We start from the raw sequence: 27,672 nt of genomic DNA, 5'->3' as shown, positions 1-27,672 counted from the left end.
ATCCCAAAACACACAGCAGCTTATTTACTTCCAAAAACTGCTGAAGAGATCATAACATTTATGGTGACATCCCTTTTATGCATGGGTTAGAGGAGTGTGCTATACTCTACAAAGATACAGCATCTGACGAAGTGGGTATTCACCCACGAAAGCTCATGTCTGTTAGTCTATAAGGTGCCTAACTTGCTGCTTTTAAAGATATAGCAGTGAGCCTGCAATCTCTGAGTGCTGAGGCAGCACGTTTCTCACTGCCTCTTACAATGCTCTGTGCATGATTAATCCAAACCGTATTATTGTATCTGGTTTAAAGAGTGAAAGGTTATAAAATGAGATTGTAAAATAAAAAACATGTAAAGGAAAACACAAAACTCAGCTTCTGTTAAAGAGGGTATAATCCAGGGTCATTTATAAATGTTAATCTTGGGCTAGTTTCCAGGGTTTCACATGCAGTACATTTTTTAAAAAATTGTAAAAAAGAATTTAAAATTACAAAAAGTGTAAAAATTACCACAGGTCACCTAACATCACAGTAAACGCCAGTAAACGTATTACAGTAAAAGAGAAGCATGACGGAAATGTAGAATTCCACACTGGAAAAAGTCCAAAGGGCTCTTTCCTGAGATAAGTGCTGATTACTTCTCACATTCATTGTTGTTACTCCTTCAGTGGTCTGGAAATGGGGATTGTGGAGAATGGGAAGGTTGTCTTTCAGATATCCTCTTATTAAGCCAGACCATTCTGTTTGAAACACCTCTACGCTGCTAATCGGTACCTTGCTTCTGGACGGCTAACAGCCAGCTGCTAGCAGGTCATTGAAACACCAGTGGGATATGTTTATTCCCAGCGAAAACTGCTTTTATTGTTTTAGCTCTGTTTTCATTTACTCTATTGGTACCATCTGCTATGTCATGAGGTCTTTAAAAAAAAAAAAAAAAAGAGAGAGAGAGAGAAAAGAAGAAAAGCCACCAGTCCTGTGACTATATGAAATACTTGTTAACATATGAGTTTCTTTGAAACAAGCATATCAAATGCCATACATGGAGTTTGCCATTCTTTTAACTAAGTTATTGTTTGGGATGTATATAGACATTGTCAGAAGGTGCGACTACTGCAGACAGGTTATGTTACCCTCTCTCTAAAGAGAACCCTTTGAAATGCAGGAGTTTTTCCTAGAAACTCCACACGAAGGGACAAATCTGCCCTCTCAGAAAAACCAGAGAGGGCTGGGAAAGTGCGACTTGCTGCACTGAGATTTCTGTCAGGAGGCTGGGTTTGCATCTCCACAGTGGTATGGCCCTTCTGTACCACAAAAGCATAGATAAGGTTGTTTCCTCCATTCTCTGTGGCAGCCTGGCTTTATCAGGAGCTGTAAGCCCTGTGGTTTCCTACCTGGGGTAAACACTATTGACTGGAGGACTGATGTTAAAAGCATAGAGCAAGAAATGGTGCAGTGGTCTCTCGTGCAGAAATCCTTACAGGCTTGATGTGGTAGGAGATGTCACGTGGATGGCTCTGAGCCAGGCCCATCTGGCCATGCCCCCTGAAACTGGAGCTAAATGTGCAGATTGCACGTAGAGGCTTCTGCCCTGGTGGTAGGAAGGGAAGGTTAAAACAATGTCTCGTGCTCAGCCTTGTTTTCGCCAGAAAATTTGAAGGGCGTGATGTGCCCCCACAGAAGCAGATTAGAAAGAGGGTGATTTCTCCTCAGAAAATCTTACAAAATGACAGAAAATTGAATGTCCACTAAACCAGCTAACCTGAGGCATTTTCAGATTTGCTCATGTTGCAGATGTCCGGCTGCCATTTTCATGGTCACACATAGGCAGCAGACATATAGTTAAATGCCTTCTGAAACCTACACATCCAATATAACCTGTGCCTTCAAATGCTTGAGATAGAGGTAGTGAGACTTTATCTAAAGGAATACTATTGGAGTCTTAATCTGGGGAGGGAAAAAGTAGTAAGAAAGCTCAGACTCAGAAATCTAGTGTAAAGTTTGAAATAACGCGTATTAAAAGATAATATCTAGGTACAAGATTACACACCTACAAAATGGCCAGTTTCCAAAGAAATGTTCTGTGACACTGAAATATTCTTTCCCCCACATCACTGTGTCACTGGTTTTGTAACTCTGTAAACAGTGATGGAAAAAGAGAGAGAACATACTGGTGACTGAGACCAAAACAAGAAAGGGAAACATTTCAACTGGCAGTGCATTTAGCAAATAGGAAAGAACTAGGTCATCTCTTCCCTTTGACTTCACAATCCGTAGGTGCGCTGTTCTTCAGTCCGAATCCGAATCAGAGGCCTCATCTAAAAAAAAGGGGGGGGAGTGAGTAAATTGAAGCTGCAGTGTCACCTTTCACTCCTGTTCAAATAGACTTGTTGCTCTATTTTAGGGGGCTGCTTCAAAGAAAATAGGGTCTTATGAGGATTTCTTTCATTACAGCTTTTATTTCCATACCATTGCAAATGATTGTGGTGCTTCAAAGTCCTGCCCAGGAGTTAGTCTCAGACAAATACAATACAAAGGACAACAGTTCAAGCGAAAGAAGTTGTGGAGATATCATTGGCAAGGTCACTGCGAAAAGGAAGCCTTCACAAAAGACGTGAGTTTGATTAAAGACCTTCTATAAAATTTTGCGCTGTCTTTTATAGGCCTTGTATTTTGCCAACGAGAGTACCCATTTCTTGCTTTTATGGTAGTCCCTTGTCTTCCTAGATGGCTCGGCTCCTATTCATATTGTCAATACAGTACGTGAGTTTATTTGAAGGCAAAGAATTAGAAAGCCCATGGGAATGCATGGCATGAAAATCTTCAAGGCTAACGGGTATTAGCTATTAAAACAGTCCTTTGGGTGCAAGGAAGAAACTCCGTGGCAGTCAGATCTATTAGTCTATGGAATAGTCTCCCAGAGAAAGCATCATCAGTAGACACATTGAAAATTTGACTAGACAAAACACAAGGGAATGCATTTTTTCTTAAAACAGGGTGGAGACTTAACTTTCTCTAATCAATAAGCCTTAGTTACTATGTTATTGACTGCAATGGCTTCGTACCATAGAATAGTTAACACACACGAGTTCTGGGTCATCATGAACAGAGTCTGTGTAGACTAGTTAATGCTGGGAACTCTCACATATCTGTCAAATAAGAGCTAGAGGTTTTGCATGATCACTTGTAAAACATAAGGGAGGCATTTACCTACCTTCTGACTTCTGTGCTTCAGTGGCATTTTCGGAACCGCCTTGTTTGAGAAACGTGACCAGGTCATTAAAGGTAATGTAGAAATCAACAGCAAACACTATTGTGGCTATAAAGCCAAATACCTATACAACAGAAGGATAGTCTCTTCATCAGCAGTTCATGTCAACCATCAAGGACAAAAATGGGCTAATCTTAACTAACAATAGGCAAATTGTTGCGGAAACATGGGGCAACTGGAGGATGGTGGTGAGGCAAAGGTGGCTTAGGAGCGTATTTGAGGGCCTAACAACTTGTGAGGAAGATCTAAAAGGAAGCTTGCCCCAGTCACCTTTGGGTCATTCCATAGTTCAGAACAGCCAGAATGCGCTAGCCACATGCACCATTGAGCACCTGGCATGCCCCTATGTCTGGAGATACAAAAGGTGTCCCACGGGACCCAGCATGACTCTGGAAATCCCTTTGTATTGAAGGAATTCCCATCTGGGAGATCAAGATCTTTTCCAGTCTCCATAGTTTTTGCCATTTTGCAAGGCCTTCTGCCAGGCTACTCATCTGCTGTTGAATGAGCTGTGCTGGGTGCAGTGTCTCTGGAGCTGCCTGTTTAGATTAACAGGATAAGGAGGCCTTTGTAGCTAAGCAAGCTAAGAATCTAGCATATATGATACCTCCCATGCATAAAAATAGTGACAAAGGTAGATTGAAAATCAAATCCTTATTATGAAATTGTATTTACTTTCCAATTATTTGGTTAAGGTGTCTGGCTGACAGGGAAGAAAGAATCCAAGATAGCTTTTAAAATATTATGCAAATTTGATTTATATTATTTCTCTTGCATAAAATATTTATATCTTTTTGGCTTCAAGTTACAAATGGAAAGAGAGTGTGTCTTGGTTCTGAGCACAAAATGCTGACACTGATCTCCCTGGGAAAAGCACTTCACAGTCCATGTGCTGGTGACATGGTGTTTAAAGGGGAAAATGCCATTGCTTTTGTCTTAGCTGCTCGGTGCAAAAACAGGCAGCAAAGACACAAGTCTGAAACTATTTGCATCATGGATCATATTTTATTAAATAGAATTACAACCCTTGGTCACTATATAGGGCTTTTCATCCAAGGATCTCAGTGCTTTTTACAGAAATGGGTATTACTATCTTCATTTTACAGATGGGGAAACAGAGGCAAGAGTAAGCGAGGTCACCCAATGAGTGAGTGGCAACATCAGGAACAGATCCCCTGATTCCCAGTTCCTTGTTCTAAACAATAAATCGCTTTTCCTCTCTTTGGGCCGAATCCTGGCCTAAATTAATTCAATGGCAAAACGTCCATGGATTTCAATGAGATCAAGATGAGGCTATTTCTCAAATATATTGAAGTACAGTTCACCAAGATGCAGAAGTGGAAATCGCTTTTCTCCTTTTAGTACTTACTCCAGCTGCTTTGGATGCTCCATCAGAATATTTTGAGACTGCAGCGATTGAGATGGCAAAATATATAATGGCGGCAGTGACACAGCGCAAGAAATCCTGTATAACACAATGCAGTGCTGATTTAAATAGTCAAATTATTGTAACACATTAAAGTCCTATTACCATTGCTTTTAAAATGAGGACTTTAAAAATATTTTTGTCATCAGAATTTCAAGATTATATAGTTATAACTATTTTATTATCTGCTTGTAGACTTGCTATTTTCTTGATATATCTGAGAAATCAAAATTAAAAAAAAAAATTTTTTTTTAATGTGCCTGGGATCCTGACTCCAGTAGCTAGAATCTGATCTCAGTGACATTACAAATCCAAAGCTAGCCCATGGAAATCAATGCAAACCTTGCATTGGATCGAGAAGGATATCTTTCCACTGAGTTCACTTAGGAACAGAGGCATTACTTTGGATTTATGCTACTGTTTCTGAGATCAGAAGTTGGTGCTTTGTCGTCAATGATTGTGCATGGAACATGATTGTTTGACAGCTAGAAATGATTAACAGAAGCTTTCCGACTGGAATCAATTTAGACTGCCAATAGCCTAATAATGGAAATTATGAAAGCCCTGCCACTTGAGACACCAACTAGATGGCCAAAGGACAAGAGCACATAGCGTATAGTCTGGGCCATGCACTGGATTACCTATTCTACTTGTACATATTTCTAGTGCCTCCATTCCGCTGGTTCTATCTTGTATGCAGTGATTTCCTTAGGTGGTAATAAGAATAAATTATACAGCTGAGAATCTAATTACATTACAAGAAACTGTGTCCAAATCAATGTGATTATTTTCTCCCCAGGCAACAGTTGTACCAGCCAGGAGACTGAGTGGCACAGCAGGCGCACAACAATGTACTTAAATATTTCCCACTGTTAAATGAAAACATTATCTTCAATACCTGATCAGAAATGTTTGCCTAGCGCTTAAGCTATAGTTTATACTAAATGTGCACTGACAAGTAAAGGATGAAAGGTTGAGAGAGAATTGTTCAGTCTATGAAATGTAGAGTATCCAAGCTACCAAGGAATTGATGGAGGGAGATGAAATCTTTCATTCTTCTAGGTAAAATGTGCTGTGTATATGGTTGACATTGTAGGCTCTTTGGGGGCAGGGAACATGTCATATCAGTGTTTGTAATATGCAGTGGAAATGGCATCTCTAAATAGTACATCAAATAAAAACAATGATTTGCTAATACACTTGTAAACGTTCTGAGATGCCGGGACTGATATCTTGACCTCTATTCACATCTTTTGTCTTTTCTGAACAGATGGACAACTCAGATGTTGTCATAAGACACAAATCCTCAAGGAAATTGAATTCCTTTGAGGTCAAATAGTGGTCAGCAATCTGAATTCTGAGGTTGGTACACATTACCATAATGGACACAATAAATATGCAATTGATTTTTTTTAGATGGTTTTGTAAAGGGTGCTATAAAACAGTAAAAGACAAGCATTTATTTGAAAAGGGGTGGGGGGGGGGCGGGGAGAGAGGGCTCTTGAGATTGGAACTGAGAGCACAAGCTCTAAAAGCATGTACACTGTCCCTGAGAGGATGAAGTTACTGCTACAGTTTTATCCACCAAAGACTCTACCGATATTTAACTCAAAACTCATTAAGACCAACTATCCCTACGTTGCACTAATAAGGAATCCAAACTGAACTAGGTTGGGATTTTTTCCTAAGCAAAAATAAATTGTCCTGCTAGATAAATGTTCCCTGTAGTAAGAGTGTTTGGAGCAACAGAGCCATCCAGTGGTCAGTGTGAGTAATAACCTGCAACTCTTTCTGCAGACTTCCTATAGATCACATACACTGCTTTTCAGTTTAAAGGTGATTTTCTTCATACAAATTGGGTATCAACTGCCAGAAGGGTCAGAGAGCTCCTCCCGCCATCACACAACAAATACATTAGTCCTGTGTTGTCGGGGCAACTGCTACTCTGACTGCACTTATATAGCACATTCCAACTGAGAATCTCAGAGTACATTAGCAAGGTGATATTTTTACCCTCACATCACAAAATGGGGAAACTAAGGCACAGAGATTAAGGGTTGAATTTTTCAAAAGTGCCTCGTGCTGGCCCAAAGCTCAGTTAGGCTGAGGCTGGGTGCTTTTGAGAATACAACCTTAAAATTACACAGCAAGTCAACTGCAGCATCAGTAGGCCCTAGGCCTGGGCTCCAACTACAATGTTACCTCCCATAAAAAATGGTAGCTACAAAGTTATAGTGTATAATCTCTTGCCGTTTGTAACGTGACTTTGGGTCCTGTGGGATGAAAGGCACTAGAAAGGATTTATTAATAATAAAGGTCAAGTTGTTAGCAATTAGTGTAAAATGCAGCTCTATCCCTTTTATCATCTACTTTCATACTGTACAATTGAAGTTGTGTGTGAATTTCACATCCCACTTACCGACAAAGGCCAGTAGATTCCTTTAAACTTCTCATTAAGCTTAGAGGAGTATGCAAAGAAAAGAAACAGTGCCAGCAGAAATTCTATGAGTGGTGCCATCATGAAAGATGCAGCTGAAGATGCAATGTAACAGATAAAGGTGATAAATGACAGCACCTAGAGTACAAGGGAAAACATAGCTTATTATTCACATGGTACAGCAGAGACAGAGTCCAGGGCAGTTCTGAGAGGCTTTGAAGAGAGATTTCTTGTGCATATTTCAGTCAATCCAGTGACTGATGGCAAATGCTACTTTCTACATGCTCCTCTTGCTTAGAATTGTATAAACTTAAAATAACTCCATCCATTCCAATGGATCTGAAGTTGGCTTCTGGGGAGCCACTCCAGATTTACACCTATCATTTGGCCCTGATTTGTAAACGATTCTGGGAACATAATTAAGTGATCAAGTTGGAAAATGAATTTATAAATTCTAAGATTTCAATCATGGCAAAGCAGTTCCCATTTGAAATCCAAGTCATTGCTCATATAGCCCAGAGGTACTAGTCTTGTCAGTAAAATTAAAAGAAAAAAATATATAATTTCTTCTGTTGATGATGATGATAAAAAAAAAACAACACCCACAACCTTTGACAGTTGCTAATGTTCAAAGGTTCCCGTGAGTCAAAGGTTCTTGTTTTTCTTCCAGTACTGACTGCTTTGCTTTGGTAAAAACAGACTTGAATAAGATTTTTCTCAGGAAGGAAATGGTGGTGGTTCACCTAAAATGACCCTACTATGTGTGTTGTATAAGGGTATTTATCCCACTCTGCCTTAAACCCCCAAAACAACAGAAATGGATACTTTCTCAGCAATGCTCTAGCTGCAAGGAAAGGCATTGCTATAGTATGGCTCAAAAAGGAAAGCTCTACAATGGAGATGTGACTAAAAAAAAATACAGCACAACCTGAATCGCAGCCTCAAAATAGATATAAAGAATGTTGGACTGGACTGCCGCGAATACGACACACCTGTGAGGGTACGTAAAGTGTCTGTCATTTTAGTTTTACAGATGGGTTGTACACTCTTACTTCAGTGAGGGGAGGAAGGACAGATGGAGTCTAGTATATACTTTTAAAACTTAAATTTTATTTACCTTTACATGTGAAAAATGAATTAAATCACCCATTTTGAGAAATAACTCCCCGCCCAACCCCCTAGTTTGTTTTGAGAAGTTCTAGCCTGACATACTTGTCTAAGGGTTGGAGACCAACTTTATGGGCCTCTGGCTCTGTCTGTCTTTAGCTGTAGCCAGTCAGCCTCTCCGCCTTTAATTTTCCCCCATAGGATGTGTGTTAATTAAAACCATTAAAACAATCTCCTCTCACCCCCAAACCAACATTCATTCTCTCTCTCTCTCTCTCTCTCTCAGCCTGCTCTGGCCAACCACAAGAAGAGGACATACCTGCCATAACAATCAAACCAAGTATAAAGCAATATTTGGCAATTGTTTAATGCAACTCAATGGGAAGCTGCAATACAACATTTCTGCACTGATGGGAAGCCAATAAAGCAGCAGCACGCCCAGACTCCACTCCCAGACTTCCAAGATGGCACCATTTAGAGGTGAGTGGCACTGCTGGCTTCTCTCTGGATCAAATTGACTTGTGGGTTTCAAAATCTAATAACAAAAATCTCTAGCATAGTCATTAAAACAATATATTATTTGCATGCCAAGCCACAACATTTACATACTGAGTTGCCCAGCAAGCCACACCTCTTGTGAACCATTCCCAAATGCAAAATTTTAGATTTGCTACTCAGATAGATAGTCATAGGTGGTATTATCACTGGTATTTCACTAGCTTCCTTTTCAAACAGAATGAAGCAAATATGCTCCTTCTTCATTATTATTTTATTCACTAGCTGGAAAATAGGATATCAGTAAAGTTCACAAATGCCGTGTGCTAGGTTCTGGTCCTGGGTTACAGGTCTGTGCTGTGTTTGAGTGTGGTCTGTGCCTGAAGAAACTACTCCACAGCTGTCTTGTTTTAATTAAATGGCAGTTTATTATTTATTAGTCAAACATAAAAATGTATGGGCACAAGGGGCTGCTTTTTGAATGGAAATCTAATTGGAATGCACTCTTGAAATGTTAATTTAATCTCAGAAGTGTGATTATGCTATGGAACAGCCTTGGAACATGATTCTATCCAATTATGCTTAGAATTTCTGCATTTGCAGGTGTCTGATACAGATGGGTCCAGACTTTCTTTACAGAGCCAAATATTGAACCCAGCAAAGGTCAGTGATGTTTCTAGATCATTACAGCGATAGGCAAGCCACAAAAGTCAAATCAGAATATGAGTTCAAATTGCCCCTCCTAAATGTGGAGGTTTTCAAGCCCATCTCTAGTGTCAGAGAAGTGAGGGGCGTACATGTTTGTTTGTTAAGATGGCCCTTTCTGAAAAGGAGACACTGCTTCTTGAAAACAGAAAGTGTTTAGATTGGAGGGGTTCATGGAGTGTTCCAAGCATGTGCTTGGGGTGGCCCTTTTCAAGGGGGCAGCATTCTGGCCCTGTGTGGGCAGCACTTTTCAAAGGGCCTTTTTTTTTTTGCTTCAGCGGTGGCACTCCGGCACCCTTTTTTTTTTTTTTTTTGCTTGGGGCAGCAAAAAACCTGGAGTCGGCCCTGGGTCAATGCATTTGCCTCATTGAATTTCAGATCTATTGGTTTGGCTGTCTGCAGCTACAACATATTCCCTGCACCCAGTTGTACATCAATTAAGAAGTGTTACATTTGCCATATAAGTCACTAATTGCTCCTGTGAGAGGTCATTCAGTGCCCTCAAATACATATACCTGAAAAGCACATTAGGTTGAGAGAGTGCTCAGCAGTTTAATCTTGTTGAGATTATTTACTAATTTATTAAACTAACAAACCTTCATACTGATCGCTAAGTGCCTTATTAGATTGTTCCATCTGTGACCAGATGTAGAGGGAACGTAATAATTGAGAGCAATAAATCATCCCATGCATTGAATATCAGATGGGTTTGTTCAGATTTATAAAGGAGTGGATGATTTGGTGTGTAATACTTATGGCTTACTCCTGTATCCAGTTCTGCTGTGTGATGGCTCAACCTCATGCTCTGTGTATAATATTCCATTTGATTCTCATGTATCTAACGGACTCAGCTCATCCTCCAGAATCCCATGGAAGACACTGCTAGTAATCTCATTCCCTGTTTCAGCTGCTGGCTTTTTTGGTATGTTTGTTATTTATAATGAGATACAATCGGTGCTTAAAGTGGTCTGAAAAAAGTGAGGGATCTGTCATCATCTGGGAACAATACCTCACGTAAGACAGTGCTTAAGGTACACCCCTCAATGACCTAGCTTGATTTTTTTTTTTTTTTTTTGGCCAGGTGTGTGACCACTTGTAACTGCCCCTTCCCTCCACATGTTCACTTTAAGCAGTGAATATGAAAGATTGAGGTGGGTGCTATAGTAAAGATTAATGAGGAACACAGAACCAAGTTGGGCGGGGGACACAAGTAGAGATTCTAACTCCAGCTAGCACTGAGGTCATCGTAGAGGAAGATTTGGAGGCTTCACACAAAGGTTAATTTAGAATTAAGGTTGCTAAATTCAATGACTAACTATGCAATCCCTAAAATAATCCCTGGGATATCCACAGTTATGTTCCTTCTCTCCCGGAATATGTCACTTCTGATACTCTCCTACTCCCATCCACCACCCTCTACTTGTAGGCTTCTTTTGTCACAAATGTGCAACCTTACTCTGATCCTAATGAGTATAGACAAGTGAGTGCTGAGATTTTTATGGAAGGAATAATAGTTTCTGGGGCCTGGAAGATGGCAGTTTCTGATGGAACATATCTTGGTGTGTTAGAATTGTGGTGGTAGACTGGGAGGGGTGGTATGAAATTCCTAGGAATGTGTAGGTAAATATGTATATGACTTTGTTCTTGTTTCATCTTAGGAACCTGTTATAAGAAACTGATACTGTTCGTAGGTGGTGGATGATTCTTGTGACTCAAGTTAGGGGTGCACATTTGATAGTAAGGGTGCAGAGACATGTTTGTTAATTGCAGATTGTCAGAATGGAAATTAATTACCCCATCATGCTTTTTTCTGTTGGTTTATAGACCACGTTTATAGATGTATCCCGTAGAAGTACAAATTGAAAAGTGCTGATTTCGTTCCCCTACCCCCCTTCTCCTCCAAGATAAGTCTGGCCACTGATCTCTGGCTAGGAAATAGAAAGTCCCATAACTTTGTGTTATAAGCATATCCGCTGCACTTGCATTTGCTGGACCCATTGTTTCGCTTGGAGTTGGTTGGAAGGTCCATAATATTGAGAATCTGAGAAGTATTATTTCTCACTGCTCTTCTTTAAAATCTCCTGTCCTTTTTCTGGCTGAAGGCAGGGCAGAGGGAATGGGGAAAGGTGCAGGTATGGACATGAGGACAAACAAAACAAGAATAAATAGGTGCAGAAAAGATGGGCGCTCCGAATCCTAATAATGGAAGAGTTAGACCCAAACTGTACATCATAGCTTAGGCTTATCAAAAAGTATTAAGCACAATTTAAGAACTGAATTACGCTATAACGAACGTAGAAGAAAAAGCAAAAAGTCCTAATTCAGAGGTGAGTGGTCCATAAAAATGGAGGAAAATAACAGAGAGCTTCTATACCAGACTCCATTCATTTAGCATATTGACACCAGATTTTATTGTGCACATTTGTCATTCCCGCCAGCAGAGCAGAGCTTCTCCATCGAAGGCATGAGCTAATTCAGGTGGATTCGACATATAGAGTAGCCTTTGCATTTTCTTAAGATCAACCTTTTGGCAACAGTTAAGGCAAATAGCAACCCACTTTGAGGCAGATGAAGTGGAGTGTACTTTAAAATCCACAAAGTCAAGGATACGAAGTCATAGGAATAAAATGAGGAATATACGGAGAGAGAGCTTGTTTTCAGTGAGACCTCTGCAAATATCAGCAGAGATTCTGAACCTTCAGGCACAAAACTAGTGTGTGTGTGTGACACAGTGACAGTATGTGCTTGGATTGAAATCCAAGTCAAACATAAGTTATTGGGCTCAATACAAGGGTAACTGGGTGAAACGTAATGGCCCGTGATATATAGGAAGTTGGATTAGATTATCTAATGATCCCTCCTAGCTTTAAATTCTATTAATATACCTCTACCCCGATATAACGCTGTCCTCGGGAGCCAAAAAATCTTACCGCATTATAAGTGAAACCACATTATATCGAACTTGCTTTGATCCGCCAGAGTGCGCAGCCCCCCATCCCCACGCGCTGCTTTACCATGTTATATCCAAATTCGTGTTATATCGGGGTAGAGGCATATATGAAATCACCAACATTGTCTGCCTTATGCTGGCAAAATCCACTAGGAATTTTGTTTTGAAATAACCATATAGATGCACTTTTCCTATGTTGGCCTCATTCTATCTTCAGATTTCTGTTGATGCTAATTATAGTCTTTTGATGTGGGAACTTCAAAACAGAAAAAGATCGTCAGATGGGGTTTTCCCAGCATCTCGGGACTCCAGCAAAAGTGTCAAGCAAAGCAGGAAAGAACGGGCTTTTAAAAAAAGTAACTGCTGGGTGGACTCTGAGTTATTCAGTGTTTTATAACTTGAAGAATTTTGTCGGTATTACTAATGGAATGTGAAATGCTACTTGTCTCTTGTTTTTAGTGATGTAAATGTTGGGTCTGACAGAGATTTGAATTCTATGAACTCTGCAGCCCTGTCAAGTTATTACATTTGATAATATTAGCACCATCACCAGCACACTCCCAGTAGATACTATAAATAATTCTTTCCACTAAGGTAGGTGATGGTTTTAGTTTTAACATCAGCCAGTACAATTGCTTATAATATAGGAACAAACTCTTGGCTTCCAACTTTTAACAGAAAGCTTTGTTCTTTAGATTCCAACCAGGACAGTCCTAACAAATAACGTCATAGTAGACGCCTTACAATGATCCATAATCCAAACTCACGGAGGGGAAAAGAGAGCAGTGTGTGTGCTTTGGCAGAAAAAACGGTCCTATATTTGTGCTAACATGCCTGAGGGTAATTCTCTAATAGTTTATGACTATAGAAAATGTATTCATCTGGGTTAAAGTGACCCATTTAATTAGCTGTAAGAAGCAAAATTTGGCACAAATTATAGGATTATGTAATAGTTCTTTGAGCAACGCTAATGCCTCCCCCAACTGGGGAGAGATGCTAGTTCTTTCATGGTAAACAGGCCCCCGCTGTGCTGTGCTCTACTGTCATATTAAGGAAGTGGTTATAATGGATATGGGCCTGATCCAACGGCCATTGAAGTCAATGGAAAGACTCATTAACTTCCAATGCACATAGCTGGGGACTTTAATGAGAAAGAGACAGAGAGAAGTTCAGAAGAAAGCAGAAAGGAAATGGAAACCATTGTAATCTAACCATTTTTTTATTTGCTGACACAGTTTCAAATGCAAATGGGGGTTTTCTATCTGCTTCACTCTTACTTGGCTTGTCTTACCTATCCAAAAGGACAATAAAATTCAGGGACTGACTTTTATCCTGGCCACAACCTGAATGTTTCATAGTTAGACACCTTATGTAATACTCATCCCTTCTCTGAAGTCCCATCTTTAACCATTGCTTTGGGAGTGGGGCCAAGGAGTCGTAACTGGTCAATTTTTCTAAAAATGTCTGTTTTCTATTTCTATGCTAAAAATAGAGAGAGGGTGTTTGTTCTAGCCAGAGAAGAGTTCACAAGTCCCTGTTCTAAGACATTCAACCATTGAAAGCTCAACTGCTCCTGAAAGTTATTCAAATTGTCCTTAATCAGAGCAAGCAAAGGTAGAACATTTTCATAGAGAAGACTTATTCTGCATAGCGGGAGTCATGATAACCCCCAAAATACAAGATTGACTTCTGGGATCACTCCTTATTAGCACTGAGATCACTTAGAATGCTTATTGCGCCTAAAATTGCTGTTGAGAGTTTAGCCAGGTTGCTGCCCCTTCCACTGTGTGGGAGTACTTGTGTGCTGACAATTCTAGCATAACAGTCCATAGACAGGACCTCAACAACAACATCTTGTTGTAAAAAGAGTCCCACCATAAGGGAACGGGCTAAATAGCTAATATTAAATAGCAGTCTCTTCATTAAGGAGCCTAATTTTATTTTTTATTATTGCATTCTGAAAGGTATTTTTCTTCTTTGTGAAACTTTCTTAATCTTATGTGCCTGAGGCTCCTAAGTTGTTATCAGTAATAATTCCTACCTCTTAGAGTTATGTCATTCAGTTACAGGTATAAAATATAATTTAAAAGGTTAGTGGATTATGCTGCTATTAATGAAGGTCACGAGCAGAGTGAGGACATTTCTAGCCTCTCTGTACTGAGTACACCCTCCACTGCAGTTAATCAGGGATCATACTGAGGGCCAGACAATAGTTTAGAGCTTTGCACAATGATACATAGGCTCACTGGCCACCATCCACCAGCCTGAATGTTCAAACACATGTTATCTTCCCTTTTCATGGGAAAGAGCTGCCTTGCATATTCACATTGCTTGTTGAGTATGGTCAAGGAAGATCTCCTTTAGTCAGCGGGTAAACACCGGCGGCTCTAATTTTCCCTATTTCATCTTGTTTACACACTTCATGCAAAGGGAGAAACAAATACACAGAGTGGACTTGATGGTACTCAGTTACTAATTCTCCACCATATTTGACACAGAAATGAAGTTCTGTCCCCAGAGATTTAGCTGCAGAGGTCATCTTCTATTTACTGAGTCACAGAAAGTCGAACGGGTCTTCTCCAGAAGAGGCACTGATTACACAACCTTTTCAGCTGGAAGTTTCAGTTATAGGGCTCACTTCAGAGAAGAAGACTGAAAAGAGAGAAGAAAGACAGCAGACAAGAAAAACAAACATCACCTTTTCTGCATCCTTTGTGTCGCAACATCCACCATACTTGTGAAGGGGCAATTCACAGTATTTGTCTGGTGTTCCTACAAAAATCTATAGTGCCTCCCAGAGGGGGGCATCAGGCATACAGGAGTTGGGATGCACCACTTAATTTTAATAGAGAAGCAGTGACCAAGACAGCCATGAAGGTTTGACTTAAATATTTGGAGTGGGGAGCAGAATGGATGAAAAGGAATCTTGCCTGGGTCAATGGTAGGGAAGTCAGCAGCAGCGCTGTCTGTTACATGATTTCCTGGCATGTCTTTTTTGGGTGTGTGTATGGGGGATAGAGGCGGGCAAAACAGAGCTTAGAAAAGATTCCAAAATCTTCGATAGGGAAGGGACAATGGTTTGCAGAAAAACTGAACGGATAAAGAGGGGAAAGATTTTAAAATACTGGAAAATATAACGGATAGAGAAAAAGGAAAGCAAACAGGAACAGGGGAAAAGGAGCAATTAAAAGGGGAAGATTATTAAAATAATTAAACAGAGAATAAGGGATTGATTGAAGGGTGAGAGGAGAGGCAGTAAGAGTGAACAGGATCGGGGGAGAAGGCAAAACTCATGTATCTGAATTCATGTACCTCATTATTGCTTCTTAGTGGCTATGCAGTTATTCCAGGTGGAATCAAAATAAGAAGATAAGACCGAAAGAGACAGAGCGGGGGGGACTCATTATGTGAATAAAATTTAGGATAGTAATTATCTTCTGGAAGTAATTAGCTTCAGCACTAGCCTAACTTCTGCTAAATGGAGTAATGGATTTCCCCAAAGCTGGGAACTCTCAAAGTATGTTCCACTTTGCTGCCTCTGACAGAGAAATTACAGCCAAAGAGTGGAAATGAAACCGGTTTATTAAAAAATGAATGTAAATAGCCATGATGAGCATTTGTTTCATTCAAGATGAATAGCATGCAGCTCGCTAGCAGAGCAGAGCTCACAATGGTCCTCTCTAAACTGCTAGTGATGTGATTCACTTTGTAACACACAGCAGGATGTATGGCAACTGCAGACTTGTGTGCCCATTATGCTGTACTAGACTAAAGACTGAGTGCCTTTTAGCCACCGTAAAGGCCAGATTCTCTCCTGTGCTGAGATCTGAGCAATGCTAGCAAAGGAGGGTGGGGAAGCAGTTATGGCTCCCCAGGGGGGAGGGATAGCTCAGTGGTTTGAGCATTGGCCTGCTAAACCCAGGGTTGTGAGTTCAATCCTTGAGGGGGCCATTTAGGGATGGGGCAAAAATCTGTCTGGGGATTGGTCCTGCTTTGAGCAGGGAGTTGGACTAGAACCTCCTGAGGTCCCTTCCAACCCTGAGATTCTATGATTTTCAAATGGCCCCAGCCCTGATGTAAGTTAAGAGTTGCTGAGGGGCTATTCTAACTTATTGACCATATGCCAGCTGCAGATTGGTGCAATAACACTGTGTTCCAGCCCTCCTATACTGCGATGTGGGCAATGGTTGAGATCGGAGCTGCACTGGATGGATTTGCAAACTGACAATTGTGGCCAGCTTTGGCCCCCTTTGTGTAACTCCGGCACATCCAACTTCTTCAAGGTCTGTTGTTAACATTCGTTTTCTATAGTACTGATCACTCTTTCAACTTTTCAGTTTAGGTTTTGAGTGTTTGAAAGAGCCGTGAGATACACTCACTATAACTAAACAGAGAAATTCTAGTCTACGCTGAGACATGCTAGTAACTACATGGCTTTGAATCCTCACAAACTGAATAGATTTCTGCAATTTACCAAGCCACTGAATAACGCGACACTACTATTCAGTTATAGCACTGAGAGTCTCATTTTATTCAAACTCCTATTCTGAAACATCCCAACTTTGTTAATTTATTTACATATTCCATGCAGAAATCCCTCTTAAAATGAATGGAATACTGAGGTGGAGAGATCAAGCACTCTGGACAGGAAATGCAGTTATGGCTGAAAGCTCAGTCTTAACTTTGCCCATTTGTGTGTACACCATAAATTATGGCCTTGTGCTATTTGACATTACTTGTGAATTAATACTATATAGAATGTAATGTGGGATGGGATTTTATTATCTCCTTGTATCCAGTAAATTGCAGCACATACTCTCTGGAGACAGCTCGATTTTTAAGTCTGAGATGTCTGAATTCAATTCAATTCAATTATTTTGAAGCTTGGAACACCCAAAGCTAGCAAGCTGAAACATTTTCATCCTTTTTTTTTTTTTTTTTTTAGATCATTTTACAACTGGAGCAACATAGTGTCAGGTGCCTCAAAGTTTGGATTGTTTTAAATATAGCAACTTAGTTTCTGAGCTGGCTTGCATGACAGATGGTCTCAATCTCTCAACTATTTTCACACTGGCCTCATCTGAAATGTGAAAGCATGGGACCATCTTAAACTTGGCCATATGAAAACTATAATCATTCACAGAACAGATTCATTTGGGGGTCTGTTGGCTTCTGCCAGAATAGATCAAAGAACAGAGCCTTGGTGGCAAAGACCAACCGGAATGGAGGGATAGCTACTGCAACCTGCCCTCTCCCATGGCCAATACAGCCCAAAATGTGGGTTGGCTAGGGAAGGAGCGTGGCTAGTAAATTCAGGCTGCAGCCTTCACTGATAGGATTTAAAGCTGTCTTCACCCAACTAACCCCCAAAGAAGAGTGAATCTGGCCCCATGACTGAAACAATATGCCTTACACATGTCTTTTGCAGACATAAAAGCCATGTTGTCTCAAGATTGCAATTCATTACATGTAGGGAGGTATAGAAAAGTCCAGTTTACATTGTGTTATGTAACAATTTATAATGATAGAGAGAGAATATTTTAAGTCATATGCTCAAGGGAGCAAATTTAAATGCTTGAGATCGTTCATCCTGAAATGTTGCCTTAAGGTTAGGTTTTTGCCTGGAATTTTTAAAGAAGGTAAAGGGATGAGAATTATCAATGGAGCTGGTACATGCTACAAAACCAAACCCTATTTCCTAATGACATTTTCCACCTATCCAACCAAATCTCTTGCCTCTCTCTGCCTCTGTTTTCCCTATACCAGACAGCACGCTAACCCCAGCGGCAGAGACCATAAACCCACAGGAAAGAGAGATGCTGTCAGCCATTTGTCTTATTACCCTTTTCATTCACAGTGTGAGATTTCTGGAAACAATACAGCCAGAGTGTGATGTCCTGCTGCATGTTGCTGCTCTACAAACCAACTTCCTTTTCCTTGTATGAATTTCCTTCCCCTAAGCTGATCTAGTGGGTGAGTTCACATGCATCGATGATCTATATATTTAATGCCGACTGATTTTGGGTGCCTCAGTGGTTGAGCACCTGCTGCTGAGTTCTCACAACTCCAGTTAACATTAATATTTTAAATATAAAGGATCATCTGTTTTGAAGAAAAAATGAAGAACGTTTTTACAACTGGAGAAGTGTAGTGTTTAATCCTCTTGCAATGCAAAAACTGCCAGAAAATTTTCCTCACTTTTCAAAACAATTTACTTTTGGGCAAAAACTACGGAACTCATCCTACCGTGAGATCTGCTAACATGGACCCCTGCATATGCAAAGTTTCTCCCTAAAGCCAATGGAACTCCATGTGAGCACAGGGCTCTTTGCTTGCACATCTGGGTGCAGGATTGGGATACAAGCATGGAATATTTCAGGTCCAAAGGTGAATGTTTTGTGAGTTGTGAGTATGTGAAAAAAGGGGATTATAACTCATTCCAGCATCACATTTCTGATGTGCTCTGTCAGTATAGAATGAGGGTTTCCTTTATAAACACCTTTTTCCTGATGACATGAAAGAGGGTAGACAGGTTCCCATTCTTGGCCTATTCTATCTAAAAATTAAAAAGCAGTATTTTTCCCCGCAAGAAGAAAAATTTATTTTTCAAGTGTGATGCTTTTACCTAAACTCAATAGGAAAAAAGTCAGAAAGAGCTTGGTGCTTAAATTTCTGGCTATTTCCGGAGTAACTGATTGAAAATAGAGATTCAAATATGTTAATTTCTTTCATTGCAAGAGAGTATATGATTAACAATCTTAATGCTTTTTTCCTGCTTAACCAATGTGGTGCTGTTCCATCTGTCAAACTTAAAAATAAGTAAGTATAGTGTCAGATAGACAGTACTAAAACCTGAAGTTCTAGATTCAGACCCAACACAGCTCTCAAATCTTGAGCTAGAGAAAGACTACAGTATAATTTTGGGAAAATGAACAAACACCTTTGTATTTTCAATGGATACCATAACCTCATTCTTAGTCACTACATGCCCAAGCTGATTTGGCAGCAGACTAAATGGTGTCTCTGTAAAAGAGATCAAATGCATCCTTCCCTTAGCATAAAATGGGTATCTGGCCTTGTCTCTGCAAACTTCTTTATTTATTAGCAATAAATGGAACTTCACCACAAGTTATGCTATGAGCTAGAAATCAATGATGATTTTTAAACTGAAAAAGGGATCACTCCCAAATAAATGTGCACACACAAAAACGTGGAAACTTATGAAACAGTCACAAGACGTTAATGAAAAATTACAAAAGGAAATACATTGGGAAGGTGGAAACACCATCGTGCCCAGGCACAGTACCTCAGACTTCTAATCCTGAGGTTCCCCATTGTACCTAGCTTTGGCAGTGTGTGCTATGTTTTCACTTCAGTGTGTGCGCGTCTGCCCGTCATCCCTAGTGTGCATTTTGCTAGCAAAAGGACGTGCATTTTACTGGGAGAAATTTCTCCTACTTAACTTACAAACAGCCAAATACAGAGTCAAATCCTGCTCTCGTTTACACTGGAGTAAATCCACTGGAGTGAGGGGAGAGCTGCACTGAGCGGAGAATGGAATCGGGCATGTCCTCTGTTTGCAAGCAGAGCCTCTTCCTCCCCCCTCTATACCCATCCAAATGGGCCTGTCAGCTGGTTCCCATTTCCTTGAGTGAGTGTGTTGCCAGCCTCGGGGCTCGCGATCTGCTGAGCTCTTTCGGGCGAGCTAGGGGGCTGGAGCCAAGGCACTAAGCTACTTTGCAGGGTTGCGGCGGGAGGGAGCGCAGCTTGCGGCCCCCCTGGCCGGAGTATGGAAGCTGGCGGGGCGGGGGAGAGTTGGGGCAGAGCCCGAAGCCGCCGGTGGGTGGGTGGGTGAGTTCCCATTGTTTAAATGAGCAGCGGGGGGAAGCCGTTCCAGGCCCGCGCGGAGCCACCGCAGAACCGCTGTGGTCCCTCCCCCCCGGGCCGTGCCTACCACGCTGCGGAGGAGCCCTTACCGACTCGGCCAGCAGGAGCTGCCCTTTGCGGGAGCAGAGGAACTCCCTGGAGGGCAGGAGCGTGCGGAGGCCAGGCGGAGGCGCTTGGGCATCGGGATCTTCCGAAGCGGGCAGGTCCATGGCCGGGAGCGGAGCGGGGCTCGCCTGGGCGGCTCGGGCTGCTGCTGAGCGCCTGGGGACTTGGATTTTTTTTTTTTTTTTAAGGAGGGAAACGGAAATCGTGACACTGCGGAAATGTGAAAAAAAAAACTTGTAACATCTGCAAATCTAGGGAGTGCCCGGCCCGAGCGCCTCCGCCCCCTGCCCCTGCCCGGCCTGCTGCACGGAACCGCCTTCTGGGCGCTGGGCTGGCAGGCAGCCAAGGTTTGCACCCCAGCTCCACCCCTCTGAACTGTCTCTGCGCCCCCAAACTTCCACTTCCTGATACATCCCGCTGCAAAAACCTCGCGCTAGCACCTGGATCCGGCTATTCTCCCCCTCCTCCCAAGCAGGTAACGCCAAATAGAAAAGTGTAGCGGCTCCTATGACATTAAACCCAGACTTTGATGCTCCGTGGCATGACAGTGCTGGAAACATCTGGACCCAGCTAATTTTTGGCCCAACTCCACAAATCCCACTGTCTAAAATAAATAGAAAACAAATGTAGTTGTTCCTCCGCACAGAGTTGGACGCCAATGTATCCTGGTGCCACAGCATTACAAAACCCCAGAGCTAGTTCCTCAAACTCGCTAATTTTGGCTGCATAGCCTCCCAGTCTTTACCATCTAAATTTAGTACCTATGCAACTTCTCTTGTGCCCCCAGAATAATCCCAATTCCAGTACATCATGGTACAACGTTGCTGCAAAACACCATCAACAAGATCGCAATGCATATTTCAAGTTCCTTCCATTACATGCAACACTAACCATACCATTGACACAGCAGTAAACTTAATTAGTTCAAAGTACATACAGCTAAAGTGCTGGAAACTATTCTCTACCCAGGGGTCGGCAACCTTTGAGACGTGGTGTGCCAAGTCTTCATTAATTTAAGGTTTCGCGTGCCAGACCGGCAGCGGGGGCAGCAGCCGGAACCCCAGACCGGCAGCGGGCTGAGCCAATCATCCCGCTGCCAATCTGGGGTTCCGTCCACTGGCCCCTGCCAGCCGGCGTCCCGGCTGCCAGCCTCGCTCAGCCCGCTGCTTCTGTCCATCCAGGCTGGCAGTGGGCTGAGCGGGGCTGGCAGCTGGGTCCCTGGCTGGCAGCAGCATGCCACTAAAAATCAGCCCATGTGCTACCTTTGGCATGTGTGCCGTAGGTTGCCGACCCCTGCTCTTACCTGAGATGTTCCATTACTGACCACCATTTAAGTTGTGAAATTCACATTTCAGTCTTTATGTATTTATTTGTTATTTTGGTCAAAAATAATAATCAGGGTATTATTATTTTAGTGGATGGAATAGCAACAGAAACCCTCACTAGAAGTAGTAAAAACTGGCTGATTAAGTGCCGATTGACTAGGAGTCAAGTATGGGAATACCAGAAGATAACTTTATATTTGTAAGAATAAGAGAATGGAACAAGATATTAATGTAGGTTGTGGAAACAGCGGCTTGAACATACAAGTACTTCTGAAAGCATAGCTCATCATTGCTAGAGAAGGAAGGCAAAACTATTGAGAATGCTGAAAAAAAATTAAACTATATTGCAACCATGCACAGAGGCAAGAAATGAACATACTTGTTGCACTTATCCAGATGGAAAAACATCCAGTCTCAGTGAACAAAACTCCTGAGTTTACAGAAATTGTAAAGAACACAATCAGTAAATCTTTAGTTAAGAAAAGGAATGGTATTTCAAAGTCTGTTTTGGGTTACATAGCATCAAACTGGAGCTGTACTCGTCCAATGAGAAATAAGACAAATTCTAAGGGTCAGATTCTGATACCTTTACTCACAACAAATAATACTTTACTTCACAGTGATCCCATTAACTGGACCACCTGTAGAGTAAGATGCTATTCAGCATGACTATGGTTGTCAAAATCAGTCCCTAAATATATTTGGCAGGAAAAGACTCGTGTTAATTCAAATAATTCTTGCTTGAAGTACTGTTACTACTTACCTACTGAAATAATACATTTAGATCCATTTGTATTTTCAATTTTATTATATAAGCACTTCTGTAGAAAATTAGATTTTTTAACAAGTGAAAATGTATCAAGTTTATTAAAACACATAGGACAATATTTAAAGTCAACACTGGTAAAAATATGTGGTCTAGAAAAATACATAGGAATTTAAAGAATGTTAATGTGTGAAAAAGTAAACTAATTTAAAAAAAACACACAGGAAAATATTGTAATTCTAAGATGAACAAGTTAAACCCTTTAAGAAAAATACATAGGCTAAGAATGAAACAAGTATCCTATTAATCAATAGGCATTTAAAGTGGAGAATAAATCAGTCTTTTGGTAAATTGGTCATTCTTATCTGGTAATAACATTCCTTCCTCTTGGCTTATTAAATGTAATCTTCTTGAAAAGAAGGACAGAATCTGCAATACAAAGAACCACCAACAGAAGACCAAAGACCTGCAAATAAAAAGAAAACTCTGTTTCCTCCTATGCACATCACAGTTAGTTGTTTATCGTCTTTACCTTTCATTGTAATAACTCATTCATTACCAATTCTGAGCAGATGCAGTTGCTACAGATCACTAAATTGGTCCTGCCCTTCTAAATGCTTATGGATGAATATTTGATTTGTGATGATTGAGAAATTCAGTGTTCTCCATACTTTAGGTCAGATATGCTGCAATCTCTCATAAAATAACTTTCCCCTTATGCTCTGGCAATCATCTTCACCCTGACCTTGCTTGCCCTTCATCTGTCATCTCAGAATAGGAAGTGACTCAGTCTCCATGGAAACCAGACTACAGACATGCTTCTTTATGTGAGATTATGCTTTCCTCCAGAACCAAATCTCTTATGTCTGTGTAAGGGATGATCTACTTAATGGTTTTGGACTGCAGTAAACTCAGTGTTTGCAGATGCAAGGCTAGAAGAAAAAGATTTTTTTCTCTTTCAGAAGTTTTGAAATGAAAAACACTGAATTGACAGGAAGTTACCTTATTTAATGTTTAAAATGTGAATACTTGTTATTAAAATGTGGGGCTAGCTCATTATAAAATTTCAGTCACAAGGAAGCAAAATAAGTGTCACCTAAGAGTCCTGTTTAGCAATGTCTTTGCTGCAGAGTTAACTTGGGTTCTTATGTGGGTGTTGCCCTAAGCCCCTGCCTGTCCATACATAAAGCACCAAAGTTTGGTGATGCTTTAAACCTGTGCTAGGTGGTCTGGCTGGGCGTACAGGCTAGACCTCGGGTGCCACTTTAACTTGGGCTGGTAACCCACCCAAGTTTCAGTGAAGAAGCAAGCCAAATCCCTCAAGTGATGATAGCTCTTTCAGTGCCTTCCCACAATTTCCATGTGCCCAGAAGGCAAGACAAGTTCTCCCACAATTCACTGGGGAAGAATCATGGAGCAGTTCTGCTTATCACAGCAACCTTGGGATATACTCCACAGAGGTCTAGCAACACATGTGGATGAGTGGGGTACCAGTGAGGGTAGATATACATATTAGCTCTGAACTAGTGCACTACAACTAGTAGTGTACCCACAGCAGCACAGGTAGCAGCTCAGGCTAACTGAGCAAGTACAATCTCCATGGGTACATACTCGGGTGGCTAGCCTGAGGCACTGCCTGTGCCACCGCAACCACGCTGCTAATTTTAGGTGTTAATTGGAGCTGAGTTAGAATGCGTGCATTTACCCATGCTGAGAATCACACCTCCCAGCTGCTGGGTAGAAATATGCAGTAACTTGAGTCGGGGTTTGCAGTATGGCTGCTCATATCTAGGCAGCAATCACTCAAGTTAACTGCAGTGAACAGGTACCCTTCAATCACCAACCCAACTAGCAGCACTTAGCACCTGTTTGTTACTGTATATTAGCAATTTAAGACCACATCTATACTTGAGCTAGAGGTGTAGCATACGTGTGCTAGCATGCTAACAATAGTGTAGCTGCACCGGTGTGGACAGTGTGATGGACTAGCCATCCCAAGAACGATCCCGCCAGATCCTAGGTACTTGGGCAGCTAGCCTATGCCACAGCTTGTACCACTGTGGCTACAACAGTGGTCTCACAGCTAATGCACATACATCTACTCGAGCTGGAAATTACTTCTCCAGCTAGGGGCACATGTATTCTCAGTATCACTTGAAGTCCTGTTAGATGCTTTGTGTGCTAAACTACAAAGTTACATAAATCACTTCTAGATAATCTGTTCTTTGAGTGGCAGTATTTTCTCTAATTTTAGTTATAAACACTGGAATGGACCATGATCACAAGCATGCTTTAAAAACTGTTTTGTCGTCATCTTTAGCAAAAACAAAAAAACTAAGTATTCTTTTGCAAATAAATTAGCTAAATGTGATAATCTGTAAAGCTATATATTAAGATTTGCTCTGCTTTTACACTTTATTTGCTTATTACTCATTTCTTTGTGACAGTCCTCCATTTGTACTTGGAAGGAGGGGAGAAGTACTGACTCTTTACTCATATGTTCCTTTATCAAATGATAACACACGGGATGTCTAACATTTATGTTAGTGAAGGTAATTTAGCAAATGCAGTTTAAACGAGATGCATTCTAAAACATATTTGTCATCTAGAATTCTAACTTTTCAACTCAATGCTATTTGCTACACAATATGAACAGTTTCAAAATAATAGTAATTTAGTAATAATAAATCATTGGTGAACATTATCTGAAGGAGACAATAATTTACCTCATTCCTCTTTCTTGAATGTAGACAAGAACTTCAGATGGTTAAAATTGGTAACTAGCTATGCTAATTAACATCAGCTAAGAATCTGGCCCTTTATATTTAATCATGAGAGACATTTGGAAAGCAAATGCCAGAGAAACAAGTTAAACACTTCTGACTAAAAATTACAGGTTCTCATGTTCTCAAAGACAAAACAATCCAAGAACCTTTTTCAATTGCTCTAATAGTTCACTCTTAGCAAGTCGTGCACAACCATTATTTATATTATGCAATTTGGGCCTTTTTCAGTTTTTCTTCAGAATGTTCACTCCCCCAAGATTTCTTTGACATGGTCATTCTCTGTTAGATAGAAAAAGAATGACTGCGTCTTAGCTGTCACCCAGGAGGAAACTATCCTTTACTATTTCCAGTGTTTATCACTTGGCTTGAGTGCCTGGACTCAGTTCTGAAAAGAATCTGGTGTGTTTTCTTAAGTGCACCACCTTTCTGTGACATGGTTGCTGCTAAAATGCATTACTTGTCTTAAGTGTAGTAGTGAAGATTTCATTTATTTTCGAATGGGAGTTTGTTGTTTTAGTAAATGACCTGCTCATTATAGGATGAACTGGGTCTTCAGACATGACTAAATCCAGATTTGTAAAACCAATTTCTCAAGTGTGTAAGGGGTGGGGAGAGAGAATCTGCTTCTCTTCCTCCTGGCAATCTTAATATCCTTATTCATTTTGCCCAAATATCAGTTTTATTAGGCTTGGCTTTAAATCTCCTGCATTGTGGCAGCCAATAATAAGTCCTCAATCTTTTTATCCTGAATATGTGCAGTGTTTTCTCCTGCTATAGCTTTTAACTCAACTTTAAATTCTAGAAATTGCTCACACAGGAGACAATGTTTAATCCAGCACAGTCAGTCACTTATTTTGGAATATTTGTAAAAGCTCTTTTAATTTGCTTCAGTTGTCAGCACTGGAACAAAATGACAGCTTTGCACACTATGGCTCATAGCTGTATGTATGAAGAAGTTACAGTGTGAGTTCCGGTTTTTATTGTTTGACATATTTTAAAGTGTCAAAAATTAGGACAGATTTATTTTGAGGAAAAAAGAACAGTAATATTTGTTACATGAGAATGATAACTAAATATTTAAACATTTAAGCCATCTCAATTTTAATGGTCTAATTTATTATTAATACTATAAATTCCCCTACTTACTCCTCCAACCAGAGTCCCAGTCGTGGTCTTGATTATTATTGCACACAGGCACACAATGATAAAGAACAAAACTGCAATCAATGAGTTGAAAATATCCTGAAAATGTATTATAAAACATAATTAACTTTCATTAAAGTACATGGCTAACAAATACTGAAATGTGAATACTTGTAGCATATAGCAGTCTTATTTTACTCCTTGAAGGAAGTCAGTGAAAACAAAATATATTTGTCAAGTTGAAAAACATTAAACAATTGCAAATATTCCCAACATTATTATTACCTGCCAAGAAACAAAATCTTTTTGCCACTGAAATGGGATTAAGGTAATGTCCAAATCTGATCTAGAGTGACACCAAGTGGCATGATGCTAAAAATTGCATTCCTGAAATAATCCCCTTTGTCTGAGCCCTGGTCTACACTATGAATTTACGTCTGGGTGTTTTATTCATTTGATATTTTTCAGAGTAGCAGCTGTGTTAGTCTGTATCTGCAAAAAGAACAGGAGTACTTGTGGCACCTTAGAGACTAACAAATTTATTAGAGCATAAGCTTTCGTGGACTACAGCCCACTTCTTCGGATGCATACCCGAAGAAGTGGGCTGTAGTCCACAAAAGCTTATGCTCTAATAAATTTGTTAGTCTCTAAGGTGCCACAAGTACTCCTGTTCTTTTTGCAGATACAGACTAACACAGCTGCTACTCTGAAAAATATCAAATGAATAAAACACCCAGACGTAAATTCATAGTGTAGACCAGGGCTCAGACAAAGGGGATTATTTCAGGAATGCAATTTTTAGCATCATGCCACTTGGTGTCACTCTAGATCAGATTTGGACATTACCTTAATCCCATTTCAGTGGCAAAAAGATTTTGTTTCTTGGCAGGTAATAATAATGTTGGGAATATTTGCAATCGTTTAATGTTTTTCAACTTGACAAATATATTTTGTTTTCACTGACTTCCTTCAAGGAGTAAAATAAGACTGCTATATGCTACAAGTATTCACATTTCAGTATTTGTTAGCCATGTACTTTAATGAAAGTTAATTATGTTTTATAATACATTTTCAGGATATTTTCAACTCATTGATTGCAGTTTTGTTCTTTATCATTGTGTGCCTGTGTGCAATAATAATCAAGACCACGACTGGGACTCTGGTTGGAGGAGTAAGTAGGGGAATTTATAGTATTAATAATAAATTAGACCATTAAAATTGAGATGGCTTAAATGTTTAAATATTTAGTTATCATTCTCATGTAACAAATATTA

The 27,672-nt window shown here is 40.4% G+C and overlaps 2 protein-coding genes across 2 annotated transcripts in view; both read right to left on the bottom strand.

Annotated features, from left to right (window-relative positions):
• Nucleotides 1-374: 374 nt before the first annotated feature.
• CMTM3 (CKLF like MARVEL transmembrane domain containing 3) lies at nucleotides 375-21,386 on the bottom strand. Its single transcript, XM_034788398.1, has 5 exons — nucleotides 20,363-21,386; nucleotides 7,112-7,267; nucleotides 4,636-4,731; nucleotides 3,210-3,330; nucleotides 375-2,313 (listed from the first exon to the last, which is right to left on the bottom strand). Exons 1-5 carry the CDS (start codon nucleotides 20,480-20,482, stop codon nucleotides 2,285-2,287), a joined length of 522 nt encoding a protein of 173 aa, XP_034644289.1. The 5' UTR covers nucleotides 20,483-21,386; the 3' UTR covers nucleotides 375-2,284.
• Nucleotides 21,387-22,546: 1,160 nt separating this feature from the next.
• CKLF (chemokine like factor) overlaps nucleotides 22,547-27,672 on the bottom strand; it is a 10,864-nt gene continuing 5,738 nt past the window's right edge. Inside the window, exons 3-4 of the mRNA XM_034788797.1 lie at nucleotides 26,402-26,497; nucleotides 22,547-22,935 (exon numbers count right to left, since the gene is read on the bottom strand). Coding sequence (XP_034644688.1) covers nucleotides 22,831-22,935; nucleotides 26,402-26,497 — 201 coding nt within the window. The 3' untranslated portion in view covers nucleotides 22,547-22,830. The remainder of the gene's footprint in view (nucleotides 22,936-26,401; nucleotides 26,498-27,672) is intronic.

The sequence above is a fragment of the Trachemys scripta genome, chromosome 13, assembly GCF_013100865.1.
Source record: "Trachemys scripta elegans isolate TJP31775 chromosome 13, CAS_Tse_1.0, whole genome shotgun sequence".
NCBI classification, from domain to species: domain Eukaryota; kingdom Metazoa; phylum Chordata; order Testudines; family Emydidae; genus Trachemys; species Trachemys scripta.
The sequence above is the reverse complement of the archived record's forward strand: the minus strand, read 5'-3'. Positions and strand labels throughout refer to the sequence as shown.

What these genes read in the sequence shown, in the direction of transcription:
- CMTM3 (XM_034788398.1), bottom strand. Translation starts at nt 20,482, where the DNA reads ATGGACCTGCCCGCTTCGGAAGATCCCGATGCCCAAGCGCCTCCGCCT. An exon ending in AGCTCCTGCTGGCCGAGTCG is followed by an intron (nt 7,268 to 20,362) that starts GTAAGGGCTCCT and finishes CTTGTACTCTAG; the next exon opens with GTGCTGTCATTTATCACCTT. An exon ending in GAGCATCCAAAGCAGCTGGA is followed by an intron (nt 3,331 to 4,635) that starts GTAAGTACTAAA and finishes TCTGTTGTATAG; the next exon opens with GTATTTGGCTTTATAGCCAC.